At 40.6% G+C, this 25,191-nt stretch overlaps 1 protein-coding gene across 13 annotated transcripts in view; it reads left to right on the top strand.

Annotated features, from left to right (window-relative positions):
- plecb (plectin b) overlaps positions 1 to 25,191 on the top strand; it is a 126,989-nt gene that overhangs the window by 17,690 nt on the left and 84,108 nt on the right. For 2 of the 13 annotated variants that reach the window (XM_069537962.1, XM_069537959.1), the window contains exon 1: positions 14,911 to 15,148. The exons of the other annotated variants lie outside the window; for them this stretch is intronic. In XM_069537962.1, coding sequence (XP_069394063.1) covers positions 15,103 to 15,148 — 46 coding nt within the window. In that variant the 5' untranslated portion in view covers positions 14,911 to 15,102. Of the gene's footprint in view, positions 1 to 14,910; positions 15,149 to 25,191 lie in introns of those variants that run through there. 13 annotated transcript variants of the gene reach the window in all.

The raw sequence follows: 25,191 nt of genomic DNA, 5'->3' as shown, positions 1-25,191 counted from the left end.
ATGCCCTGTAGGGCTTAAAATAACCCCTAAATATAGCTGTGGCCACGTTCAGTCAGTGCAATTAAAAGTTATTTCTGACAGACTTGATTGTCTTGTCTAAGGATAATTTAAATTCCAGCTTTATCCTCTAAGCTGAAGAAAATTCAATATTATTTAATTATTAAGAACTCTAGCTTCGATGTGAAACAGCAGCGTCGGACGAGAAGAAAAACAATGATAATTTTCATTTTTTTTAAATTGCAGTCAGTGAATGAAGGGTTCTATTGCCACAATACCTTTTAGCCAAATATAGACATAGAGTGTAGTTATATTTATGAATGACTGTTACAGTGTGTGTGAGGTCTGAAGTGAGAATTCTTGTGGGTTTGTCACACACATTTGTGAATGGATGTGAATGAATGAATGAATGAATGAATATGTGTATTCATCATTGGCTGTAAATAAAAATGTATTCCTGCATGCAAAAGTGGTTTTTACAATATTTCATTGTTTGAATTGTTTGTTTAATTGTTTAAAGTAAGTTGTCCAGCAGGTTGGGTTTGCCCATCACACACACTGTTAAATGAAGAAAACTAATGTGAGCTTCCTGAGCTGTGGATGTCTAATGACGTAAGAGTGTTGGCTCCCAGTCACAGGTTGAGATGTGTTGATAAAGAGGGAAGCAAGGACAATTGTTGTTCAAGTGCCCTTGAGAGAAGCACTTGACCTGCAACAAATAGAAGCTGGTATACTCTATGTTGTGACTGTGTGAGGTTCAAGAACTTGTACTTACATAAAGAAATGTTTCTTGTCGAATTTCTGTTCAGTACCAAAAACACATGCCAGTGCCCGTTCTCTCTCTCTCTCTCTCTCTCCACACAGTAATGTTAAACCATTCCTATAAATTGACATACGATCTAATTAGCTGTCTATACCTGTTATCATGTTTTCTCTAGCAAAAATCACAACCTCTTCTTTATTTGTTAGAATTCCCTCAGTAGTGTAATAGTTGTCTCTTCTGTGGATTTGTATATGAACTGTCAGGTGATGAACCTGCTCGCATTAGACTGGCACCCACCTGACATTTATACCAGGTATAACCAGGGCCGGCAGAGTCTACAGCCACACTAGTTCAGTGTGATAGCATGCTAACATTTTGCCCGTGCAACATAGCTAATGTGAATATCGTGAATATCGTTAGTATTGCTGCTGGAGTGAATTTAAAAGTTTATATTCTGATCTGGGATCATTCAGTCTCCATGACAGATCAGTCCTTAGACCCATGCTAATGTTGTTAATGAAAACGTTGTGTCACCTACTGTACATGACCGAGATTTATAATACTAACCTTCTAAATATGATGACGGTTATACATATTGCTGCCAGTAAAATCAATAAAACCTATGCAGTTCATTCTCCGACTGAAGTGACTTTTTACTGGAACTCACTCTGGCCACTACTACTCCAAACACACAGTGAATTTATGCAGAGGTCAGCCATGAACAGTCGTCAGTGTCAGGTGAAAACGCTCATGGAAAGTTGACCGTTGGTTAGAAAAACCTGTGGATGTGTATGTGGGGAGATTTCCCCCTTTAATTGCTCTTCAGCCAAATGGTGCCATGCCAACCAAAAGGGAAAATCTCTGTCATGAAACCTTTCTCTTACTCTTTTTCTTACACTATTTCCGTTGAGCACACCAACTGAAATGAGGCGTCACATTAAACTCAGGCAGGGTGTGTCTGTGTGTGGCGTTTATGGGTCAGAAAATGCTTAGCTTATGAGGATTTAGCCGTGCTGCTGGGATAAAAAGGACTGTTTGTTTTTTTTGTCATATTTTCATGCTTGTCAGCATCCTGCTGCATCAGATAGATCAACAGTGACACACAGCTCAGCAGCTCAGGTCAGAGGTTATTCAGGGGCAGAGCTTGATAAACTCCAATATGCTGTGATTCCTTCAGGGCCTTTTAAGGGAGAGAGGGAGAGAAAACTCTGGAGGGATGTTCCTCCGATGTGTCGGCCTTCCTGTCAAATGCGATGATTTTGCAGAACAGAAGCTGCTGTTCGCTTTAATGCTTGAATCTCTGGGGTTTTAAAGCTTATATAGTGTGTGAGAGGGAATGTGAGAGAGAGCATGAGGGGAGGTGAATAAAATGAAAGAATACATCATGTTTACAGGAGTGAGAAGTACACTAATGATGAAAATTTTAATTTGAGTCAACAATGATTCCCAAGGAAATTTGAGTTTATACTGCCTGGAAAAAAACAACTAATTATTATAGTTCCTTATAGTTTCATTGGTTGGTCAAATTTTCATAGTTTTGTTGACCCTGTGGGAAATATTAACATTCCATGCACCAAATTAACTGCTGTAATCTTGAAACACCATAAAATCGCCAAAAAGATATCAGTAGGGGAAAAAAAGCAAGAGCAAACAGGTTTTAAACAAACTTTTTTTAAATAAAAGTGCAAGAGAAAAAGACGGGAAATGATACAAATATTATCTGAAATATCTTAGATAAACTATTTCCCTTCCAGCTCACAGACCTACTGTATATATTGAGCCATGGCTATTGCTGTATTTGGGCATACACAGCTTCCTGTGTAATGAGGGTTTAGTTGCTGGCTCCGTTTATTTTCAGTTTTGCCTCCAAATAAAGTGGTTTGGGTGATCTGGCAAAACTACTGACTGTTTTTCTATCTGTCTGATCTCTTGTTGATTTTTGTAGCGGGAAAGTAAAAGGGAAGAACTAGTGAAGCTTAAGAACTGTTGCAGGCTGTATGAGTTAAACATTTAAAAAGCTTTAACATTTCAGTGTGCTGACAACGTATTTATTACCTTTGGGCTGATTACCCGCTGTCTTCGCTTTTGTGTCTTGCTCTCTGATTTTTATAATAATAGAAACTGGTTGTGGTTTGTACCTTAGAGATGATTTCACCTTCAACCTCCACAAGCGATTGTTATGCTAGTGTATGAAGATGTCACACAAATTAGATTCAATCAATTTCAACTCTGCTATTCTGCGGTGCTCCTGCCTGAGCTGCTGAGTCAGACAGATGTGTATCTGCTGTCTCACTGCGTAATGCAGCACAGCAGATCTGAAACTGCTGGATAATGAAGTTCACTGACTGTACCTATCCTATTCAATCTGACGTCTTGTTTGTACTTAAACAGCTTAACTGAGTGACTGACTGGCAGCTGTCGGCCTGTGATACTTCTCTGCCTCACATGGAAGCAACGTTAAAGTTCGCAGCCTGCCAGCGTTGGACTATTGCCTTGATCCTCACTGCCGCTTTCTCTCTGCTGTTTAATCACTTAGAGTTTCTCCCTGATTTTTACAAGGGCTGAAACACATGGCTTTGTGTCTCGAGAGGGGGAAAGAGAGAGTGGAAAACACATTGCGTGGAAAATATTGTAATTCTTACACCTGAGTTGTTTCTGACACAAAGACTCTGTGTTTCTCCGTCGCTTTGTTCTGCAGTACAGAGCTGGGACATTTTGTTTGGTTCAGTAGTCGGGGATTGTAGCTTCAAGACTCCAATGAGCTATGAAAAAGTTAAAGGGGAAAAAAACCATCCTGATGCACTACAGCTTAACACACAAATATGAATACACGTACACACACACATGCATACCATTGCTGCAACATATTACTATAGATAAAAACCCGGGGGAGTCACAAACTGCAAAGCAGCAAGATCATTAACATTCCCTCCCCCTCATTTCCCAACCCCCACTATAATTATCTTGTAAACTGGACAGAGGTTCCTGCATGAGAATACAAATGTCCTCAATAGAAGCAGACAATTGATGGGACCCAATATGCCATTTGGATATTTCTCATTCACATATGAAGAACACAGCAGGAGAGTCTCTAACGTGTTCCCAGCGTCTCCCCCAATCACTAAAAACCTTTGTATCTTTTTTCATCCTGAGATATTTGTATTCACTTTGGTTTCGTTTCAGTTCTGTGTGTGTCATGTGTTTGAAACATCATCAACGCACTCACTCACTCAAGGTGAATGAGTTTTTACGAGGGGGGCTGGCAGGAGAAACTCCGGAGAATGTCCACAGCAACTGACTCGGTCATTTGGATGTTCACTTAGAGCCCCTCTAGATAATTTCAGAAGATTACCCGTAGTCATGTGCATGTCTAAAAGCAGCTTTTGAGAAGTTCATTCTTTTTCAGTGTTTTGCGTTTGAAAAATATATTTACATACACTAAATTTAGCTGATTACAAATGTACACAAAGTATTCAAAGGTCTGAAAAGTTTCGGGTTGTGAGTATAGGAATGTCTCAAATTCTGAAACCACAAGTGTTATTTTCTTCGTCTTGCACACTTTGACCTTGAATGTAATTACTGTCCTCATTTCGCAAATGCAGTGCAATGAATGCCAGCAAAGGCCCAGAATCCACCTTGCCTCTGGGAACGCAGGCCAGTTTTCATTGATAATTTGAAAGAAGTAAATTCAGTGAGAGACACACACACTTACAGTAACTAAAGTGCCATCTGTTCCACTGTGGCTGGAATTAACAGAAGTCTGTGAAGGAGCTCTGTGTTGAGGGAAGACAAGAAGTGTTTGATAGCTGGAGTAATTTAATTCACGTTGAACACCATCCAGATTCTGCTGAAGCCAGAGAAAGTGGAAATATTTCTGCCTTATTGCCAACAAGACGTAAATAGGCTTTAGGGTTATTACATTCAAAGTGAGTAATAATGAAAACATGCCTTCCCACACAATGTGATGTGTGATAGTGTATTCCCAGCTAATGACGAAGGGGAGTGTGCGTTTATGAGTGGGTTTCTTGGTCAGCCCGGTCATTTCCTGACATTGACAGGCAGTGAGTGTATTGCTGGTCAGTGATATTCAGAGCAACTGGAGTCGCACGGTGTGTTGGTCACCACACGGGCCAGGAATATTACAGCAGGTCACCCCACACAGCTGACAGCCATGGGAATGTGCCCCACGTGCACACACACATACACACATGCAAATACACTGACATCCTACATTAACTTTCTCACACTTCTTTCCACACGGGCACACAAACACTTTCAGGGAGTACAAACATGAGGAACAACTTGTAACATTCTTCACTGTTAGCAGACAACTTGATCTCTTTTGGCCAGAGATGGCAAAGTCAGATGAGTAACGCTTGTTAGCGGCTACGAATACCTTCCACAGTCATGTTCCTTTGGGCTTTGACAGAAGATGCAGTTCGTTATAAAAACTGCCCTAAATGGTGTGGCTGACTCCGGTTTCACCAAAAAGGGGGGTTGCACAAACTGGTGTTACATAAAAAGGCATGATTGGTGTCAGAGATAAAGACACTACAGAGATGATGACTGCTGTAAAACTAAACAAGGACTCTGGTGTGTTTGTGTGTCCGCTTATCGTCGGGTCTCTGAGGGGTGTGGACCCTCTCCCTCCCACCACAGGTCAAACAACAAACCTGGAACAAAAAACTGCAGGCTGCTTGTTTTCTTATCTCAAAGTTCAAATCACTGCTAATTCTGGCCTTCCTGTCGAGCTGTATCTGACGCAGTTGTGGCCCCAGATGATCTACTGCAAAATCTGCTCAAGGTTACTCTTGAACTGTTTGAAAAGTTGATTTCGATGGAATGAACCCTGTGTGTAATATTTTACTTTTCTCACGTGAAGTTGTTGCAGCTGTTATCACAGTTATTGCAGCACTGTGTGTGATGTATAGCAGAACCGTGAGAGCTTACATGGGGGGGGGTTGTATAGATCCTTCGCCTATGGCCTTAACATTCATACCATGAATTCACAGCTGAAGGCCTGGACTAATGGTCGTTTACTTGGCATGACAGTACGTTTAATCACTCAGCAGGGGTTTATACTTTGTATGAAGTTGTGCTAAGACCAAATTTGCACCACTATAAAATTACAACCATATTAAAATCAGGAAACTTTACAGTCATCACATCACATTTAGGATGAGAGGAGTTTCTTAAAGCCTAAAGTTTACAGAGCAGCATGAAAATCGGAGGAATTGTTTCACGACAAAGGACCACCTCTGTCCAGAGACAGAATCAATCTCCTCTGTTGTGAGTTGTGCTGTCAAATAAGTGAACTTCACATTACTACAAATTGTATTCTACTAATTCTACAAATGTCTGTCGGAGTGTATGTGGAATGCATACACCATCGCAAACCATTAATCTAATTTAGTTCACACTTAGCATGTGTATTGTTAGTGGTCATGGGAAGTGCAGCACTGAGTTTGGTGCTATTTGGACACGTAATACATTAAACATGATATATATTTTTTATTTCACCATATTGGATTGACGCAGACACAAATGATGCGGCAACAATGCTCTCAGAATCACTCTCTGTTTGGCAATTTGTCTTCAAAGTATAAACACAATGTTTGTTTTATCAAATGGCTGATATTCACTGATAAACCTTCCTCACCGCTTTACAAGATACAGACTGTTACACCCTATGTTTTGAGTTCAAACAGATGATTACAGATTATAGAGTAATAGTTTTAGGTTTTCTTTCTCATGAGCATTTGTTTAAATTTTGAAGAAAAGGTGACAGCCATGCTATTGAGTCCAGGCCAATGGGAACTGTTACCTTCTCTAGCCATGAGAGAGTCAGAAGGCTCCAAAGCTGTACTGCTGATTTGAGAGTTCTGAAATGTAGCTTTAGCTCAACCAGATGGATTTTGTATTACATACAGTAGGACGCAGTGGGCTGTAAGAGTCAGTGGATAGAATAGATCATGTTGTCAACTTCTGAAAGGCTGAAAGGTGTGTAAAAGGAAGGGAATTGATTTACATTTGTCAGACATGTAGTCCGACAACCTATCCTGGGAGCAGAGCCTTTGCGGCCAGTAGCCAGAGCGGCGCTCCAGCAGAAACTCCCTGTCATGCACAGCGGAGACAGAAAAAGATGATGAGGCACTCAGGGAGTGTGGGAGAGAGACACGATGGGAAGTAGAGAGACAGAGTGCTGAAATGAAACATGTCAGAGATTGTAAGCAGAAATTAAGAGGGAGGAAAAAGTAGAGCATGAAGGAGAGGAAGTGTGCTTTTCTCTCTCTCTTAGAAATGATCAGGTTGTTCTTCTTACACTTGGCAGCAGTTTGTTTAGAGGAGTGTAAGCTGAGTTGGCCGAGGCCTGTTGTCACGTTAGGTCACAGGACTGCTGCTGCAGAGCTTTTATGTTTGCCTCCAACACTGACTCTGCCAATTCAACAGCATGACACATAGTCACAGTATGAATGACACTCATAATGTTCAAAAAAATACATGAACTTTTTATCAGTATGAGATTTAATGTTTTATTCTGACAGTTATAAAGAGTTTCGGACTATTGGTCAGACAAACTTCAAATTCCTTTTAGAGAAAATACATGGTAGATATATCAATAATTCAAATCTGTGTTTTTGTCGCGTATTACTTTCAGTTAAACTCCAATATTATTACTTTGTCAGTGCATTAGGTTATGTTGCTGTTATTAAAAATGAAAAACTATGTAGATACTTAAAGATTTTATGAAATGTGCTGAAAATTGAAATATAGCAGCATAGTTTCTAATTTAAAACTTTACAGTAAGAAGAGCATGTAGTTAGTTTATTGTCCTGGAAAGGGAGACGTTTCCAAACACTGCTTATTTACATTCACCCCAAACAAACAACTTCCCATGAAACAAACAACTGAGCAACAACAAGGATTTTTAATAAGCATTAAACATTGGCGGACAGGACAGATGTCTCATTCAGTGATGCTGTGGCTGCACTTGCTCGGCTGTTTGCTTCGTGAGCCCTGTTGCACCGCATCAACCTGAACCTGTGTCCTAATTTGTGAAAAAAGTGTCAGATGAGAGTGATGTGTGATGAAGTGATGCCCTGTGCAGCACAGGCTGTGCTACTGAGGTTGGGATGTTAGGTATGGTCTTATAAATGAGCTCAGAGAATGTGTACGTGGGAAAAACCCTTCTATTTTGGCAGCAGTATGGTTAAAGTGTGTTCCCCTCTAACAATTGACTTTTACCAAAGGTATTAAACGAGGAATCATTCACACACTGCAGTATAAGCTATGTACAATATTCTTGTTCTCATCTTTTTGTGACATCCTGGTTGTTCTGCCTGCAACAGTAAACTAAACAGCAGGGGTGTTATCCACCAATAAAATCTGGCACACACACACACACACACACACACACACACACACACACACACACACACACACACACACACACACACACACACACTCAATCACTGCCAAGGAGGCATTGCCTGGCACAGACAGTGTTTCCAGCCTGATGTAAGCATCCAACTTACAGCTCCCTGGAGTTTCCCACCTCTCTCTGTAGAAACACAGCACGGGTAGTGAATATCTGATGAAAGGAAACTTGTTCCTTATATTAAGTATGAATATTACACTATCCCCGTTTCATGAATTTATCTCTGTACTCTTCTATTCTTTTATTAGTAAAATACATTATCAAACATGTAGTTTTTCATGTATTGTTCATGCTCTTACTTCACTGTAAGTCCACTGCACTGAGACTGTCACGCAGTCTGCTGTTAAGTTGTTAATTTAGATGGTTAGCACAGCCCCTAGTGGATTATTGTCCTCACAACAACAGACCTGCCAAAAAAAGAAAAACAGAGTAATGGGCTTTGAAGGAAATTCCAAAGCTTTGAGTTAATTTCCATCAGCGACAGTAGCTGAAAAAGATGATGCTGCTCCATATCTTTGAGGTCATTGGGTTCTAAGATCATCTTCCATCAAGGCGTGGATCAGCCTCTTCTCACTCAGTAGCTGATCGTAGTCTATATAAAGCTGAAATGACAGCATCCCTCTGGTGAAGGTCTTGATTCACCTCCAAAAATCGGAGTTAAAGCCATTGACTCGGAGAGTGGGTGGGGGCCTCTGGGGCCCCAGCTGGCTCGCTGACTACAGCAGAAAGTTTTTCATTTAAATCATGCTTCTATATATCCCCTCTGCAAATAGGATGTGACTCGCAGCAGAACCTTCCAGTGCCTCTCTGTTGTAATTTATCCAGATCTCAAAACAGGAGACTCTTTATAGGGAGCGACCTCACACAGATTGAAGGCCCCCCTGAGATCTGGTCTTCGGTCTATAAGGGTGGAGCATGGGAGGAAACCTGCAAGGGTCATTTGGTCCATGCCTGGTTTTCCCCTCTGTATCATTTCCCAGAATTCCTCACCAGTCTTGCATATATCAGTATGGCAGAGAGGTCTTAAAGGTTCAGTGTGTAAGATCTATGTGAATTATTGGAAATTGAATATAAAATAATCCTAGTGATGTTTTCACTGCGTGTTTCATTTAAATTGTATAAATTGTTTTCTTCATCATCAGAAACTAAAACTTTTGAGTTTTCAGGACAACTGAAGTTCACCACAGGTTCTCTTTCATATTTGGAAGGGAAAGGTGAAATGAGGAGTATTCAGCTGCAACATGCAACTTCACCACTAGATGTCACAAAATTCTACACACTGAACCTTTAACAGCTGTATTAGGTAGGAAGTAAAGTTTCTACTTCTCCTACACATTCTTTTTCAGCCTTTTAAAAGCGCACCACATGGAGCTGCAAGATTTGGCACAATACTGATCATTCAGTAAACAATATGAAGGTTGGGCCCATGGATAATGCCATTGTCCATTGGTGACAGGAGTCATCTCAATGTTGGACCTGGCATCTATAACAAAGAAAAGTATAAATTACCTATTTGGTTTTTAATATCAGTCAAGTATTGTTTGGTCCTAATCATGATCAGAGTCATATTTGGAATCTGCTGATACCAAAAATATGAAGTCTGTAAGTGAAATTAATTTATATTGTCATGACTCTTGTGTTTTGTCCTCTTTTATGAAAAGAGAGTTTTTCATTTCTATTATGGACTGCTCCTGGTGTTTTCCTTTTCCCACTCTGTTTCTTTCTGTGTCCCTGTCTGTGTCCCTCTCTGTGTCCCCCTCTGTGTCCCCCTCTTTGTCCCACTCTGTGTCCCACTCTGTTTCCTGTTTTATTTTGTAGTTTCTGCTCCTTGTGTGTTTTCCTCCTGGACTTCCTGCCCTCGTCAGGTTCATGTGTTTGTCCTGTGCCACTTGTCTCTAGTTTGTTATTAGTTCAGTGTGTATTTAAGTCTCTGTGCTTCCCTTGGTCTTTGTCAATTCGTTGTTGTATCATGTCGTCTTAAGTGTTGTCTCACCACTCTGTCGTTGTTTCTCCTCCCTTATCCCTTAAGTAAGTTATCCAGTGTCTCCTTGTGTCTCCCCTGTTTTTTGCTGAGAGCGTTTTTGAGTTTACATTTGTTTTGGATTTTGTTTGTATTCTCTGTAAAAACCAAGCCTCAATTAAAATGACACTTTTCATCAAAGTTTTTTGTTCGGCATTTTTGGGTCCACCTGCTCCCCTAACTGTGACATATATGATAAGAACGAATGTATATTTTAGAGAATGCCAAAGCTAAGATATCTCACTCTGTTGTCAATTTCTTGCAACTACAGAAACTTGTGGTTGTTGAGCGGAAAAAACGATTAGTGGTTCTTTTCTCATAAACTATCCTTGACAATGGTAATGATGTTTGATAACGATTAGTATTGTTGGAGCTGCATCATTTGCCAATCCAGTGGACATTGTTCAACCCGAGCGTGAAGAATAATACTGACGTGGCCTTTCTGCCTGCATTAAATTCTTCCCCTCCACAATACTCCACATTCCTGATTGACACGCTCTGATCTGTTGCATTCAGTCCATTGGCTCAACTGCCTCATCACCGGCTAACACAGACAGCGTCTCTCTCATTGGGGAGGCTGGTCTCCTGCTGACTGCTGCTCGAGGCTCTAAGCTGGTGCATTGGGCCGGAGATTTGAGTGGCTGGGTGACCTCAGACAGATGGAATGTTTTGTCTGGATGTCCGTAGCAGGGCTACCGGTCTGATGCAGACTGAGCAAAGAGGATGTGAGTAACCTAGTAGGGAGCTGGCAGGACTAAAAAAATACTCTTAAAGTTGAAGGGTATCAAAAACAGAGTTCTGAGTGTTGTAAAGAGCAGTGACACCTCACAGAGAAAGAAGGTAGTGGAGTTTGCATATTCTCCCTGTGTCTGTGTGGGGTTTTTCGGGGTACTCCAGCTTCCTTCCACTGTCCAAAGACATGCAGACCGAGGTTAGGTTAGTTGGAGAGTCAAAATTGTCCTTACACGTGAATGTGAGACTGAATTGTTGTTTGTCTCTGTAACTCAGCCTTGTGATACACTGGTGACATGTCAAGGACATTTGTACAATTTATCGAGCCAAACAAAATAAATAAAACTATCTTGGAATTCAGGATGGCAGTGTGATTCCCATTCAGGACAGGGATAGACAGATTTGCCTTTGGATGCAATCTGATTACTTGCTGCATGACCTCCAACCTCTACCATAGAACTTATAGTTGCATCTAAACGTGCTTCAAGCCTCCACCTGTGTTAGCAAAAAAAAGGAAGTGGCTGAAAATGTGTGTTCCTTGCTCAGCATTTATTCCAGTAGTTGGACTGTAAACACCACACACTTACTGATATTCCCACTGCTGAAAAAGGCAGTAAAGTGAAGGACAGGCAGAATCCCAGCAAGAGAACTATTCTAGCTGGCATGAGCACCAGTGATAAACTCATCAGTGATGCAGTGAAAGTTGACTTTGACTGGTAGTGAGAGTTTAAGGGAAGATTCCTTTTTGCAGACTTTAACAAAGAAACCTCAGCAATTTACTGGCTGCTCATAAACCCCTGTGCACTAGATTGGCAGGATCCTGCTATAAGACTGTGCTGGACCTACAAAATGCAAAGAAGCAAATAAGTCTAGCTCCGGCTGGGGGTAGCATGACAAAGGCCCTGCTTCTCATAACTGTCATTCCTCCCAAGACCCAGTTAAACACAGCTCGTGGCTGATAGATTCATCCCTATAACCTTGAACAGCTGAAGAGTCAGTGTTTGACAGTGTAAGCAGTGTTTGTTGCAGTGTGTAACCATATGAGCAGCTGCAGGTCTGTAAATGTTTGAAACAGATACCAGGAGAACATGTCTGTACGTTCCAAATGTTAGGTGCAGGGCAAAAGTTAAATAAGGACAATATTGCTGCATGTGCTGCCATATATGTTTAGGGCCATGTTACCATGTAATCGAGATAGATAGATAGATAGATAGATAGATACTTTATTGATTCCGAAGGGAATTCAAGAAAAAAAAAGTGGAGAGGGAGTCTGCCAACTCTCTCCGGAGGGAACCCACCCATCCTACTCCTTTAAGCAATTGACAGTACTCCAGTCTCTCTATGAATCTGCAACAAATGCAGACAATCTGTAGAAATACGACCAAAACCTTCCACCCAACCTGCATTTGGCTCCACATCAAATACAGCTTACTCCCAGGTTTTTAGTGCTTGCAGCAATTAAGTCCCTCTATTAGATTTCCATTCCTCCATTTACTACTGCAATTAGAGGCGTTATCTGTGATTGCATTATGCAGCTACAGGCCACGTATTAAGGTGTGTGTGTTTGGAAATCTTCTACAGCACAACAGAAATGGTTAATTACTGAGCGAGCAAACATGAGGCTTGTCAGCAGGTAGATCACAAAAACACACACATCTAATTTCCTGGCCTGATAAGAAAGTAATTTCCCCGTTTCAGGCGTCTTAATTTATATTTAGACTAAACACACTGTAGCCTAACAGTTCAAAGTTGTTATCAAATGTGTAGATAACAGTACTGGCAGGGAGGTAATGTTGAGCCTATTGTAGCATGCCAAGAGCATGAAAATGTGATTCCGCAGATTTATCCAGGTCCTGAATGAATATAATTGAAACAAATTATCAGGTCATTCCTGCATTCCTCATATTTTTGTTTTGTTTTTATTAATAGATTGTAAAATTGTTTTTTTTTTTTGTCCATAGTTTTCTTGGTCAAAGTTGGTCAAAGTTTTTCTTCACAAAGATTTAACAGTGTTTCTATTTAATGCATAATTGAGTCATTTCTGCTCATCTTCAAAGCACAGGAGAAAAGCAACAAAATTCACATTGATCAGTGTTGAAAGTACTTGTGCTGCTGATTCTTCATAACAAATTTAGTATAAACATCTCTTTACTCCATTGTCTGGTTGGAAAGTGTCGCTAATGGAACATGTCACAGTGAGAAGGAATGGAAAGAGAAAGATGGGCGCACATCCAGTTGGCCACTGATGTCAGGCATATCGAGCAGTAACACAACTTAACACACACACAAAAACCCTCAGAGACGGCTGCTGCATCTACTTCCAAAAGCTTCTCATCGAGCCTCCCTCTCAAAGGCACACGCAGGCTTACAGGCTCACACACACAAACACACATGATTGAATTTTGCTTGACAAGGCAGAACAGCTAGACTTCCATTTTCCCTGCTGCCAAAAAAGCGTCAGTCGTTTCCTCCAGACGTCCTTCATTATGTACGAGAGGCCATACAAGCACTGAATCGAATAATAGCTCTGCAGCAAGACTCCCTGCTGTCTGAGCCGAGACGGTGGCTAACAGATTATTAGTGGAAGCATTGATTTGCCATCATGTATTGTGTTCCATTTTGATTTGGTACAGTTTAATCCATTTCCTGTGGCTTTGCTGCAGCGTGTGCTTCAAGGTACAAGCCTCCATGGTGATGATGAGGAATGATGTGAATGTTCACAGTTTAATTGGGCCAGACACTCCGCACAAAGGAAATAGTTTATTTACTATGGACAGTTTGGAATGTGCTCACTCGAGGCAATGATTGTTGGAGTTTGTCTCAGTTTCAAAAGATTGCCAGAGGATTTTCACAAAAAAATGCTTTGACTGTTTTACATTGGGGTGAAATAGCTGCAGGAAATTTGTTTTTGAGCCACAGAAACTCTCAGCTGAGGGGATTTAAGATGTTTGCTATAGTCCTACTTTTTTCATTTCAACAGTTTGCCTCAGCTCATCTGAGCTTTTCAGTCTATGTTGGATCATTGTTTTTATCTAGGGTAGACTGTCTGGTTTAATCATCCTCCCTTCTAACCCCAACTACTATTATACTAAACAAACTGTATACTAGCAGCACCATATGGCTGACAGGCAGAGTGAGCAATTGACAGGTGCACATATAGTGGGTTAGGGTTAGCAGTTTACAGATAATGAACCAGATATTTAGAGAGAGAGTTGTTGTATCTCTCCATGTTTGTGGTCGGTCTGTGTGAGCAGGAGGCTCATCCTGGGAATTATAGCAGGGTGTGGTCTGCCTGAATACACACACGGACTGTGCACATGCACACACACACACACACACATCCACACACACTTGTCATTCTGAGGCCACTCAAAGGCATAATGCATTTGCCAGCCCTTTACCTTTACCTTAATCTTAAAATCAAGTCTTAACCCTCAAACAAGCCTTTGAAAAAGTGAGAGCTGGCCAAAATGTCCTCTCAATGTAAGGTCCATGCTCAAAAAGGGTCCTCACAAATATAAAAGTGCAAACACACACACTTACACACATTTCCTCCTTCTTTTGCTCAACTAATCAATAAATCTTGCTTCCACCCACTGCTTTCTACTGTGTTTGTCTGTATCTTCTACAAACTCCTTCCTAATTGACAGCTGATCCACTCTTCCTCTCTGTTGTGATTGGCTGTTTGTGGCAAAGCAGGTAACTGTTTGACTCAATGATTGGCTGAGTTTAAAGTGCAGTGACAGACTGAGAATCCTGTTTTTTGTGAAAGAGGAGGTGGAGGAAGAAGAGGAGGGGACAAGGGAGGAGCTTTGCACTGAGTAGATTCCGGCATGTATGTGTGTGTGTGTGTGTGTGTGTGTGTGTGTGTGTGTGTGTGTGTGTGTGTGTGTGTGTGTTGTACACATGGTGTATGACAGGAACCAAAACAGAGCAGCAGCGTCCTGGTCAGCAGACCTGCAGTGGCAGAGGCAGGAGGAAAGGACTTTGAAAGGACTTTGATTTGCTAAAAGTTAAAACACAGGAATCAGCTCGGAGACAGCACCAGCTCTGTCATCAGCTGTGTCAAACAGGAAGGACACACTTCTGATCCTCATCAATATTTACAGCATTCACTGACATCATTCTTCTCAAGGAGTCCAGAAAGACACAATGGAAAACACCAGGTCAATCCAACATGAGATCAATTCTCTGAAAGGTATTTCAATTCCTGATTTTAATTCACAGAAATACAGAGTTGTGTTTGGATTTACATGAAAAAGAAACAGGTCGGCACTAAAGATTTGGGTTGGATATTCCATTGTGTTATTGTGTCTCTGAGGGGAAGGCAGACAGGGAGGGGTGTCTGTCTGCTATTGTTTGAGAAGCAGTGGAAGCTTACGACAACTTAGCTTCTGAATGATATGTCAAAATTAGACATTTTTAATGCGTATAGCAACTTTGGATAAAAGCAGAGAGAGAGTGCTCTTATCGTCTGTGTTCTACAGTTGTCTCTACCTCTGTGTTGTCAGAGAAAATTGTGTCACTGTCTGTCAGCAAAGACAAATACTGAGTAGGACTGAAACTCAAAGTTTTTGACTGATGGGTGCTCTGACCTCATATTTGCCATGCAAACCCTCAATGCAAAGCTGAACATCAGCTTGCCTCAGCTGTAGTTAGTGGTGTGTGTGTGTTTGTGTGTGTGTGTGTGTGTGTGAGAGAGAGTGTGTGACAGGTGGTTTGCATTGTAGCACAAAGTCTTTTGATCATCACATAAAATAAGGGAAAGAAGGAATAACTGACAACCAAGATGTCTACACATTCTTTGTCTTATTTTCTTGCGTCATATTCTTCTTCTTTTTACATCGCCCTGCACGTTCCAATAGCTGCATCTCTTCAGCATGTGACCCATCAGGTTTGACCTCTCAGAACAAGTTATGCACATGCACGTGCTGTTCCAGTTTCTGTTGTCAGCCTCTCCAGCTATCTCTAGCTGAAAGCTGCTTTAAACATAGTAATGATGATGAGGGCTGATGACAAAAATGATGAGATGGCCTTCGTTACTAAACAGTGTTGGTAAAGTCTAATAGTTGTAACTGGTACTGTATGTGTTGATGGCATATTTCTCAGTAGCCTCTAAACAAGCAGACAGACGTGTGTGTACATTCCAAGATTACACAACAGCAGACAAATGTGCAATATTTGCAGAACCATAGTGTATCCAAGGGCTGCAGGCAAGTTTTAAAATCCAAGCACAAGCTCTGCAGGAAGATAAAAAAACATTAATAAAAAGTGATGGAGTAAACATCTAATACAAACCTTTAAAAACACGATGATGTGACTTTAGGCTTTGTTTGTTTACTTGTTTGTTTGCTGGGAAGATTACATACTACAGAACAGATTTCCAAGAAACCTGGTGGAAGGATGCAGCATGAGTCAGGGAAGAGCCCATTAACGTTTGGTGCAGATCCGGATCAGGGGGCGGATCAAGGAGTGTTTCTTTTTTGCATTCTTTAACATTGTAAGATGGGGTGTTTTCAACATTTTCTTTGATTTCTTGATGAAAAAAAAAGATATTTCAGGGGACTGATATTCTGAGTGTTGCAGATCCAAATGGAAATCTGAAGGTATGCACCCCACTGAGTCCTATTCTACTACTGTACTCATCACTAATGATCTATAAACCTCATAATTAATTGAGTAAATGAATGAGCAGCTCCACAAGACTCACATATGAAGTCACCAGACATGTCCTAGAAGAGCTGAAATGTGTTCTGATGGTCTGACGATGCCACTCCCCAACCTTAAATGTTGGAGAAGGGTGGTGGTGGCTGTCGGGGTAGAATGATGGTGTGGGGCTGTGGTGGTCACATTGATTTTCTAGATAAATGAACACCACCATGACTTAACACACGGACCCCAGCCATTAAGCACCCACTTGTTTTTCCCAGGAAGTGAGCTCGTGCTTGATTTAGAATCACATGATTGATCATAGTGGGAGAAGCTGGATGGTATTTATGATCAGAACGTTAGAAATGATCACATGAATCAAACGTCTCAGGTTTACCAGTGTCACAGCGTGAACCTTCACATAATTACAGCTGTGTCACTGTCTGACACTTTCTGTAGACGTGTGTGTGTGAATCTTCACACAGTTACACTAATAGGAAACTATTTATTGGATATCACCTCAGTGTGAGTCAGACAAGGACTTAAAGCGATCTGTGTAGATAGCACCTCAGAGTTTGATGCCCACTCATCAGATCTTTTAAATTGTATTGTCATCGGTGAATGCATGTATGAGTTACTGTACAGAATCATGAAGCCATCAGATTTACAGTGTCTGTGTCACTCCATCTCCTCCCTGAATTGATTTCATTCTACCTTACACTTCTTGAGGGAAGCCATGTAAACCCCCACAGGCCCTCCTCTGTTTTACCTCATAACACACTGCTACTGTTTGCATTAGGAGCATCCAACTGTCACACTGCACCTGATCTGTGGCAACAGACAGCTTTTGTCAAGGGGCGGATAAGCAGCTTGCCTATGTTTAAATCCGTCTGTTTTCTCTGTCAAGTGGAGTTGATGTTTCAGAAATCCTCTAATGTTGCTCAAGCAGAGGTGACGAATTAAATCCCATAATACATGTCCTGTAACCTCTGGGTTCAAGATATCAGTTTAAAGTTGAGCAGAGGGCAGGTATTTAGTAAAAGTGAAAATACCCCACCATAGACTTCTTTATTAAGAAGATTACAGAAACGTGAAAAAAGTACTTAAGCACAGTAATGAAGTAAATGTACTTTGTTACATCTCGCCGCTGTTTCCCACTATAGTCTCTCTATCTTCAAGGCATCATTGCTACAGAGGAGCAATGTCACTGTCAAAAACCTTCATACATTTTCTGCCTTTCAATGTAAAACTGTGACACAGTAACGTCAGGAACAGGGTGAGGTCTGCGAGTGTGTGCAACCTCCTCTCCTCTATTGTCTGAATGAAATAATTTTCATTATGCATGAAATGCTGTTAGATTTGTAAGTTTCTTTGCTGTGTTTATTTGGAAAATACATTAAATTGTCTTTACACATTTGTCAGCCTGCAGAAACTCCACAGCGTGAGATAAAGCCTGAAATCAGTTTTGCAAATATAACGAGCACCATGACGGCATTCAGCAGCTCCCTCCTCTTCCTTTATCCAGCCCTGAAAACAATAAGATTTTTTTTCTGTGTGCAGTAATGGATTTTCTTTCCCCACTATCAGTCATGCACTCTGCACACTCATTCAGCACACACACCTCCCGAATCAGAGTAACAGGGAATTCCCTGACCTGTGATTCGAGGAGTTACGTCTGACACAGCCCCTCTGCTTGTCTTCCTGCCTTCACTTCCTCTGTTTCTGTGCCACCGTATCCCCATTTCCGACTTAAAGAGCACTCTTACGTACCCTTGGCTTCCTTTTCGTCATACTCTGCTGTACCGCTGTTTCCTGACCAGGAGAATCATGGCAGAGGTGACACACTGTGCTATTTATCAAGTCTGGAGTGATGCAAGTTAAACAGAGGGCAGGGAGTCCGAGGCTGAGAAGCAGCGAGAGAGGGCTTCCAGGCTAATCAATCAACCACATTCGCATTTGGATGTTTTCCAACCGTCTTGTGTCGATTACGTATTTTCTCTGTCTCACGATTAAACTGAAAAAAGAAACATTGTATGAAATCTGGTAGACGAGAGATGATATTATGTTCCAGTGATCGCATGTTGCCGTGTCAACTTTTACGGGTCACTCTCTGAAGTGTCTGTCTGCACTGCCGTCATGGTGCATTCATGTGAATGATGAGCAGTGCCAGTGACAAACTGGCCGCTCCCATTATCACCAGTTTGCTGATTACAGGGGGAACACAGTTTGCATTCAGGACAGTTTGAGGCCTGTGTCTGCTGCCAGACATAAGGTGGCACCGCATTTTGGAATAATAAAGAATGTGTTACTCATTTTTACAACAGAGTGAGAGGTACTACCTGCTCGCCGTGTGTTTACTTTGCTTTGGTGTCTGGGGAAATGTGTGTGACCGTGTCTGAAGTGAACACAGGCCTGTGTACTTGTGTGTTTTTTTTGAATCATGTCATTTTCTTGCACCTGGCTGAGTTATTTTCCATCCAGTCATCAAGTTCTGCTCGTCACTGGATCATGAGACAGTGTAACACCTTCTGAATGAGATCTCATAGGTTTGGACGACCGCTAAAAATGTTTTATCGTCACATAACCTGACCTGAACCTCAAGATGAGCATGATTCACAAGAGCTGCAAGCCATTTCTCTGAAAAATATGACAAGGAGGTTATGTTTTCTTTTGCATTTGTCTGTCTGTCTGTGCAAGAACTACTGGATGGATAGAGACAGGACATTATGCAACTGTGGGGGTGAGGGGGCTGAGAGCGCAACTTCACCTGCACCACAGAGGATCAATCAGTGCAGGTGAGAGCTGTTAGCTGATTGATCCTCAGGTTTAAAAGGCAGCGGCCGAGATGCCTCAACATACACACACACACACACTCAGGACTGAGATGCACGGGGACAGACAGTCACGTAGCTGTAAAGCTAGTCGTCCAGCTGAGACAGCTGGACTCTTTAAGTTTGTATTTTGGAGAGTTTTTGTTTTGATTTAATAAAATAAAAGATGCTTAAACCTGAATGGTTCCTCTCTGGCAGCTGTGGTGAGAAAACCATGGCATGGGCAACATTTACATTTATTACTCAGAGAATAATTCATGGATATTGATTTAAAAAAGCAGGGATGTTTAGAAGACTGACATGAGTATCTAAAATTTGCTGCAAGTCCAAATAAAAACACAGATCTAGTGAATTTAAATGTGGTTTCCTAAGGAGACTATTTGGCCTCGGTGGAGATATGCTCTCTCTGAGTGCCCTCCCAGTCTTTCTTCTCAGATAGCTTTCATTTCTGTTGTATTTAGAGCCATTAAGAGGTTAAGCCTGAATCTCAGGCTGTTAACTAATAGTTTACAAAATATGAGACATAATAAACAATAAACCACACTGGTTCATGAAATTTAATTTTACTTTGTGTGATCAATAATATGAAATCCCAGATGAACTACAGAGATATAGGAAACCCCTACAGTTTCAGCCACAAAATCTAATCAGCACTTATTTGTTGATTTAGCGCTAAATTAATTGCGTAATTGGCATTAGAAATCTTCTGGATTAGTTAATTTTTTGTCCAGCAGCAAATGATTTGATCAGTTTGAAGGTATGGCTCGTGATTTTCAATTTAAATATTTTATTTATTATCAGTCATAGCATCACCACTTCTGGTGGACTTTCCGGCAAAAAACATGCGGTAAATGAACTCACTTTGAGTCGAATATGAATGTCGGGTCTTGCTGACACTTGGATAACATCACAGGAGCAGTATGGAGGCATGTTTTTTCTGTTTTATTACGTCTGAAGAACATGTCACGATTAACTCAATTGTATCAACGTTTTTTACCCCTGAGACTTCAGAAGGGTTTTATGGACCCATACCTCCATCGGCATAGTGGTGAGTAGATAATGAGTGAATTCTCAGTGAACTATCCCTTTAACACAGAAGTGCAGGGTGAGGATCTAGAGATGTTGCCAATATTCTCCTCATTGTTTTTTTATGTCTATAGTAACAGTCTCTTAACTGTATATAGACTTTCAATAGACTGCAGAGAACATATTTAAGCTCTATGATTTTCACTGTATTTAATAGCAACTTTTTTATAACTTTATTATTTTACTTGCTCCTTCAGTTTTAGGGCCAGTGGTCTTTAGTACTCTGGAAATGACAACATTTCCAGGTACTGTTGGGACCTCCTCTAGTCTCTTGACAGTTTCGTGTAAGTGCTACTATGTTGGATCCATGTCTCACATCTTGGATTTCACTGAAACAACTGAGGCAACAAAAAGCACAAAGACAGGAAGGAAAAAATAGTGGGAGGTTTTTGAAGTTGCCTTAACGGAAAATGGTGTTAAGACATAAAAACCTGTGCTGCAGTGCTGCCACATTCATTTGGATTACAATGGATGTTTGCTTGCTGAGTATTGCAGTAATCCAACTGTGATCAGAGACAGCTGGCTGTGAAAAAAAGCCAAAAAAGGCAACAAAGGGTTAGAAAAAGCTGCATGTGAGAGGAATGAGATGAGACTCATGACTCAAGTTTACAAGAGGACAAGATAACAATTTGGGAGGACAGTTTATGAGTCTCTGCAGCTTTGCATAGAAGTTCTCCTTGTGGACTCTTGAACTCAAAGATGAAGGAATGATCGGCAGCAGGGCCCTTGAACTTGGAGTGTGTGCACCATCTCCAGTTTGCATTCATGGGAAAAGGAAACTCTGGTTTCATTTTGATGGTAGCAGAGATTGACGACTAAACATACTTCATTTCCTTAAATGAGTTGTTGATTCAGACAGGAGGTGACTCATGGACTAATCCTCAGAGGCAGTCCCTTCTGGGGTTTATTTATTTGGATTTCTTTATCAAAAAGGATGAATGATCAACAAATTATTTAGAGTGTAATACGCCACTTAACAAATGACTCATTCATTCTGACCACACACTGATTGTTGGCTACTTAGGAAAATCAAGTTTAAGGGATAGTTTACAGAAAAATGAAAATTCACTCAGTATCTACTCATCACTATGTTGACAGAGGGGTGGGTGAATTGTTTGAGTCCACAAAACACTTCAGGAGTTTCAGAGGTAAACAGCGTTGCAGCTAAAGCTAATACAATGGTGACAGAAACGTAAAAAACAACTGAAAAAAACAGAAAATGCCTCCATACTGCTCCTGTGGTATGTTTGCAAGCCCTGACATTCATATTTGACTTGAAACTGCGTGTCTTAAGTCTAAATGATTAAATCACCTCATTCATATATATATATATATATATATATATATATATATATATATATATATATAGTCTAATTGAAATATATATATTGCACTTAGACTATATCCAATACATCGTATCCATTTGAATTTTTATAATAATAATAATTTCAAAATGATAATTGCTCTGTGGCAGTAGTTTTCTCTATGACTACACACATTGCCTCTGAAGTGTGTACACACACTTAACATGTGTGGGTGGGGTCTGTGGAGAGAATGTGTCTAGAGCCTTCTGTGTCACAGCCCCCACAATCTCTTTGCCGAAATGCTAAACGCTACATCACTGGACAGCTTTAAAAAACTACTCAAACACCACCTGTTCACTCAGGCCTTTGGCCTCAGTTAATGCTCCACCCTGCCATTAGTGCTAATTACTTTTTTCTTTTCATGGATCTCTTGAAAGGCACTATTTAAATTCAAGCTATTATTATTATAACTAGGCCCCCTGGTCATAATGGTCTATCCATGGTTATATGTCTTTGCAAATAATGATCTGACAGGGAACTTCTTAAGAGAATGAAAACAGAGATGTGCTACTTGTGGATAGGTTCATACAATGTTATGCCTTGTGCAGGCAACAGCCAGTGGCATTATGTTTTGAGGTTTACTGTCCACCCCGTATATATCCATCCTGTATATGTCCGTGCCGTCCTTCCATCCCTCCCATCCTTGTCATCACAATATCTCAAAAATGCTTTGCTGAAATGTCTTCCATTTGGTAAAAACACTCAGTTAGATTTAAGGATGAACTTTAGATTTTGGTGGTCAAAGGTCACAGTGACCTTATATGTAAAATATGTATGTCTACAGAAACAGCAGTGGCTGGCGGAGGCATACTACCATATTTCTAGTTCTATTTGTGGTGTGGTGTGATAAACACACAAAGACCAGCACCCGAACCCAAATACCTTCTTTGAACCCTGATCGTTTAGACTTCCAGTAATTATTTTTGTGTGCATGTATTACTTCTGTAGAGGCTTTTGATGTAATGAGTCAAAAGGTACTTTGCACTGATGTGGAGAGGTTCATTGAATCAACTCAGTGAGGTTTACTTGATAGTTTGAATAAATGAATGTGCACAGGTTTCAAGCAGTGAATGTTCCACAGGTGTTCAGAAATGTTTAGCAGTTTAGCTCTTTAACAGAAACAGAAGTGATGGACTCTCCTGTGAAGGGATGAAATGCCGAATTTAATCAGCTCAAATACAACAACTCGAAAAATAAGCACTGACATCAAATTAACTGGAATCTTTTTTTTAAAAGGCTCAGTAGCCAAACCAAAACTAATGGTCGCTGACATTTTTGCCCTATTTTCTGAAAATGAAACTGTTACTTTTAGGAAACCATGGTGTCTCGTTAAAATTGGTCATCTTTATTTGTAAAGCTCAGTTAAAACAACCACAGTTGAACTTAATTGCTGTACTATAAATACAAACAAAGATAAGTCAATAATATAATATATAAATAATATAATATAATAAAATTAAATAAGATAAATCGCTAAAAGGTTCTTTAAAAAACAACTAAGGAAAGTCAAAAGCCTGAGAGAACATGTAGGTCTTCAGTTTCACCTTAATAGATCTAGAGGGGAAACCCTTTGAACTGTAAAAGGTAAAATGTTCCAACACTTTGGAGAATTTACCTTTATCCTTTATCCTAGACAGATCATTTAAAGCTTAAAAAAACTAGACTGAATCCTGCACTTTATTGTGAGCCATTGCAGCCCAATAGTGGGACAGGGAAGACTGTCTAATACCCAAATGGAATGAGGGCTTTGCAATAATCAAATTCTTTAGAAATCAAGGGATTTAAAACAATCTTCTGGTGGTTGAAAGAGAGGAAGGGACTTTTAATAACGTGTGATTCGTCAGCATTTATCTACCTCCACCCACACCAGTCATCAGGGTTAATTGAGTTGCTATCACCTCCTCCCTATTTTGACCTGGCCAGTCTGACATGAGATGTTTGCAATGTTTCGTTTTGAGATAAAAAAAAAAAAAATTGCACAGGAGGATATTATGATTATCATCAAACCGAGGAGGTGTTCAGGCTTCTGTGTGGTCTGTGGTTATTGTTGACATGTCCATTCTTTCCTAATACATTTCTTTGTATTTTACCATGTGGGAATTCAAACACACTCCTCAGCTATTTATCATGTGTCAGGCTTGTTACAGCTGTGGTTTATCAGCCCTGAATCCAGAATCTCTCTGAGATACTAACTGTACATTTTAAATGTTTTCATATTATGCAAGTGTTATCCTCACGTTGGAACATCGGCTCTTTGTCACAGACACATGTGGTTCCACACCCCTCTCCACAATGCCTTTAAGCAATTTGCACACAATTCAGGACATTCCTTGTCCTTGGATCCCTGCTGGAAAATCCATCATGGGTAGTTTCCCCTCTCTGTTGTTGAACTATTTTGGGTGAGAGTGACGCCCAGGGGAAAGACCTCACATTATAGTATGAGCAGCTTGGATTTCACTTAGTGTCTCCCTCATGGAAAACGGGACCTAACAGACGTCAAGGAGCCCAGTGGCTCGTGTATGTGTGGTCAAAAGGTGAAAATCTGGGCGTCAGCTTTTGGCTTTGGGTGCAGAGTTGGTGCGTCCATCAGGTTCACATAGGCAGTGGGTGGTGTGGATGATTGTTTTTATGTATTTAAACAAACACTTCAAGTGGTAGCTAACAAGGCTCAATACTGTGTGAGTTTCTCAAAGCTGTATGAACTGTATTTGTTCGGCCACTTGGGGGCAGCACCACAAGCTGACAATGACATTGGCCTATCACCTTAAAACAGAGAAATTCTGTCTGCACTCAGCAGACATGGAGAAATGTTACCATTCATATGGCATCAAGTTGCACCTGAGGCCTTTTGACCTTGTTCTGTTTGGATCACATCAACGCCGAAGAGATTATTTTTTCTGACAAAAGTAGTTCCCAAGTCAATGCTGGTAACTAAGGGTGACCAGGCTATTGCCATCAGGACCCTGAGGCTCTGGAACTCCTCACCTAAGTACTTTAGACTCGCCAGCACTTTACCTGTTTTCAAATCATCACATTACACATTTTTTTATAGGAAAGCCTTTTAATGTCTGATTTTGAAATGGTTGATTTTAAGTATCTTATTTGAGGTTATAGCAAATTACAGAAAAAAAGAATATCAGAATTATCCTTGAGTGGAAAATTCAAGATTCTTCAAGTTTCTCAATATGTGAGGAATCAACCAAACGTGAAACCTTTGTTAGTTTTTTGAGTTTCTGAGAATAAAAATCCCAGATTTGAAGATGATCAGAGTAAATAATATGTAAATATAGGAACAAATAATCTTGTTGGAG

Source organism: Paralichthys olivaceus, chromosome 13, assembly GCF_024713975.1.
Source record: "Paralichthys olivaceus isolate ysfri-2021 chromosome 13, ASM2471397v2, whole genome shotgun sequence".
Classification (NCBI taxonomy): domain Eukaryota; kingdom Metazoa; phylum Chordata; class Actinopteri; order Pleuronectiformes; family Paralichthyidae; genus Paralichthys; species Paralichthys olivaceus.
Note: the sequence above shows the minus strand (reverse complement) of the source record. Positions and strands in the feature narration are given on the sequence as shown.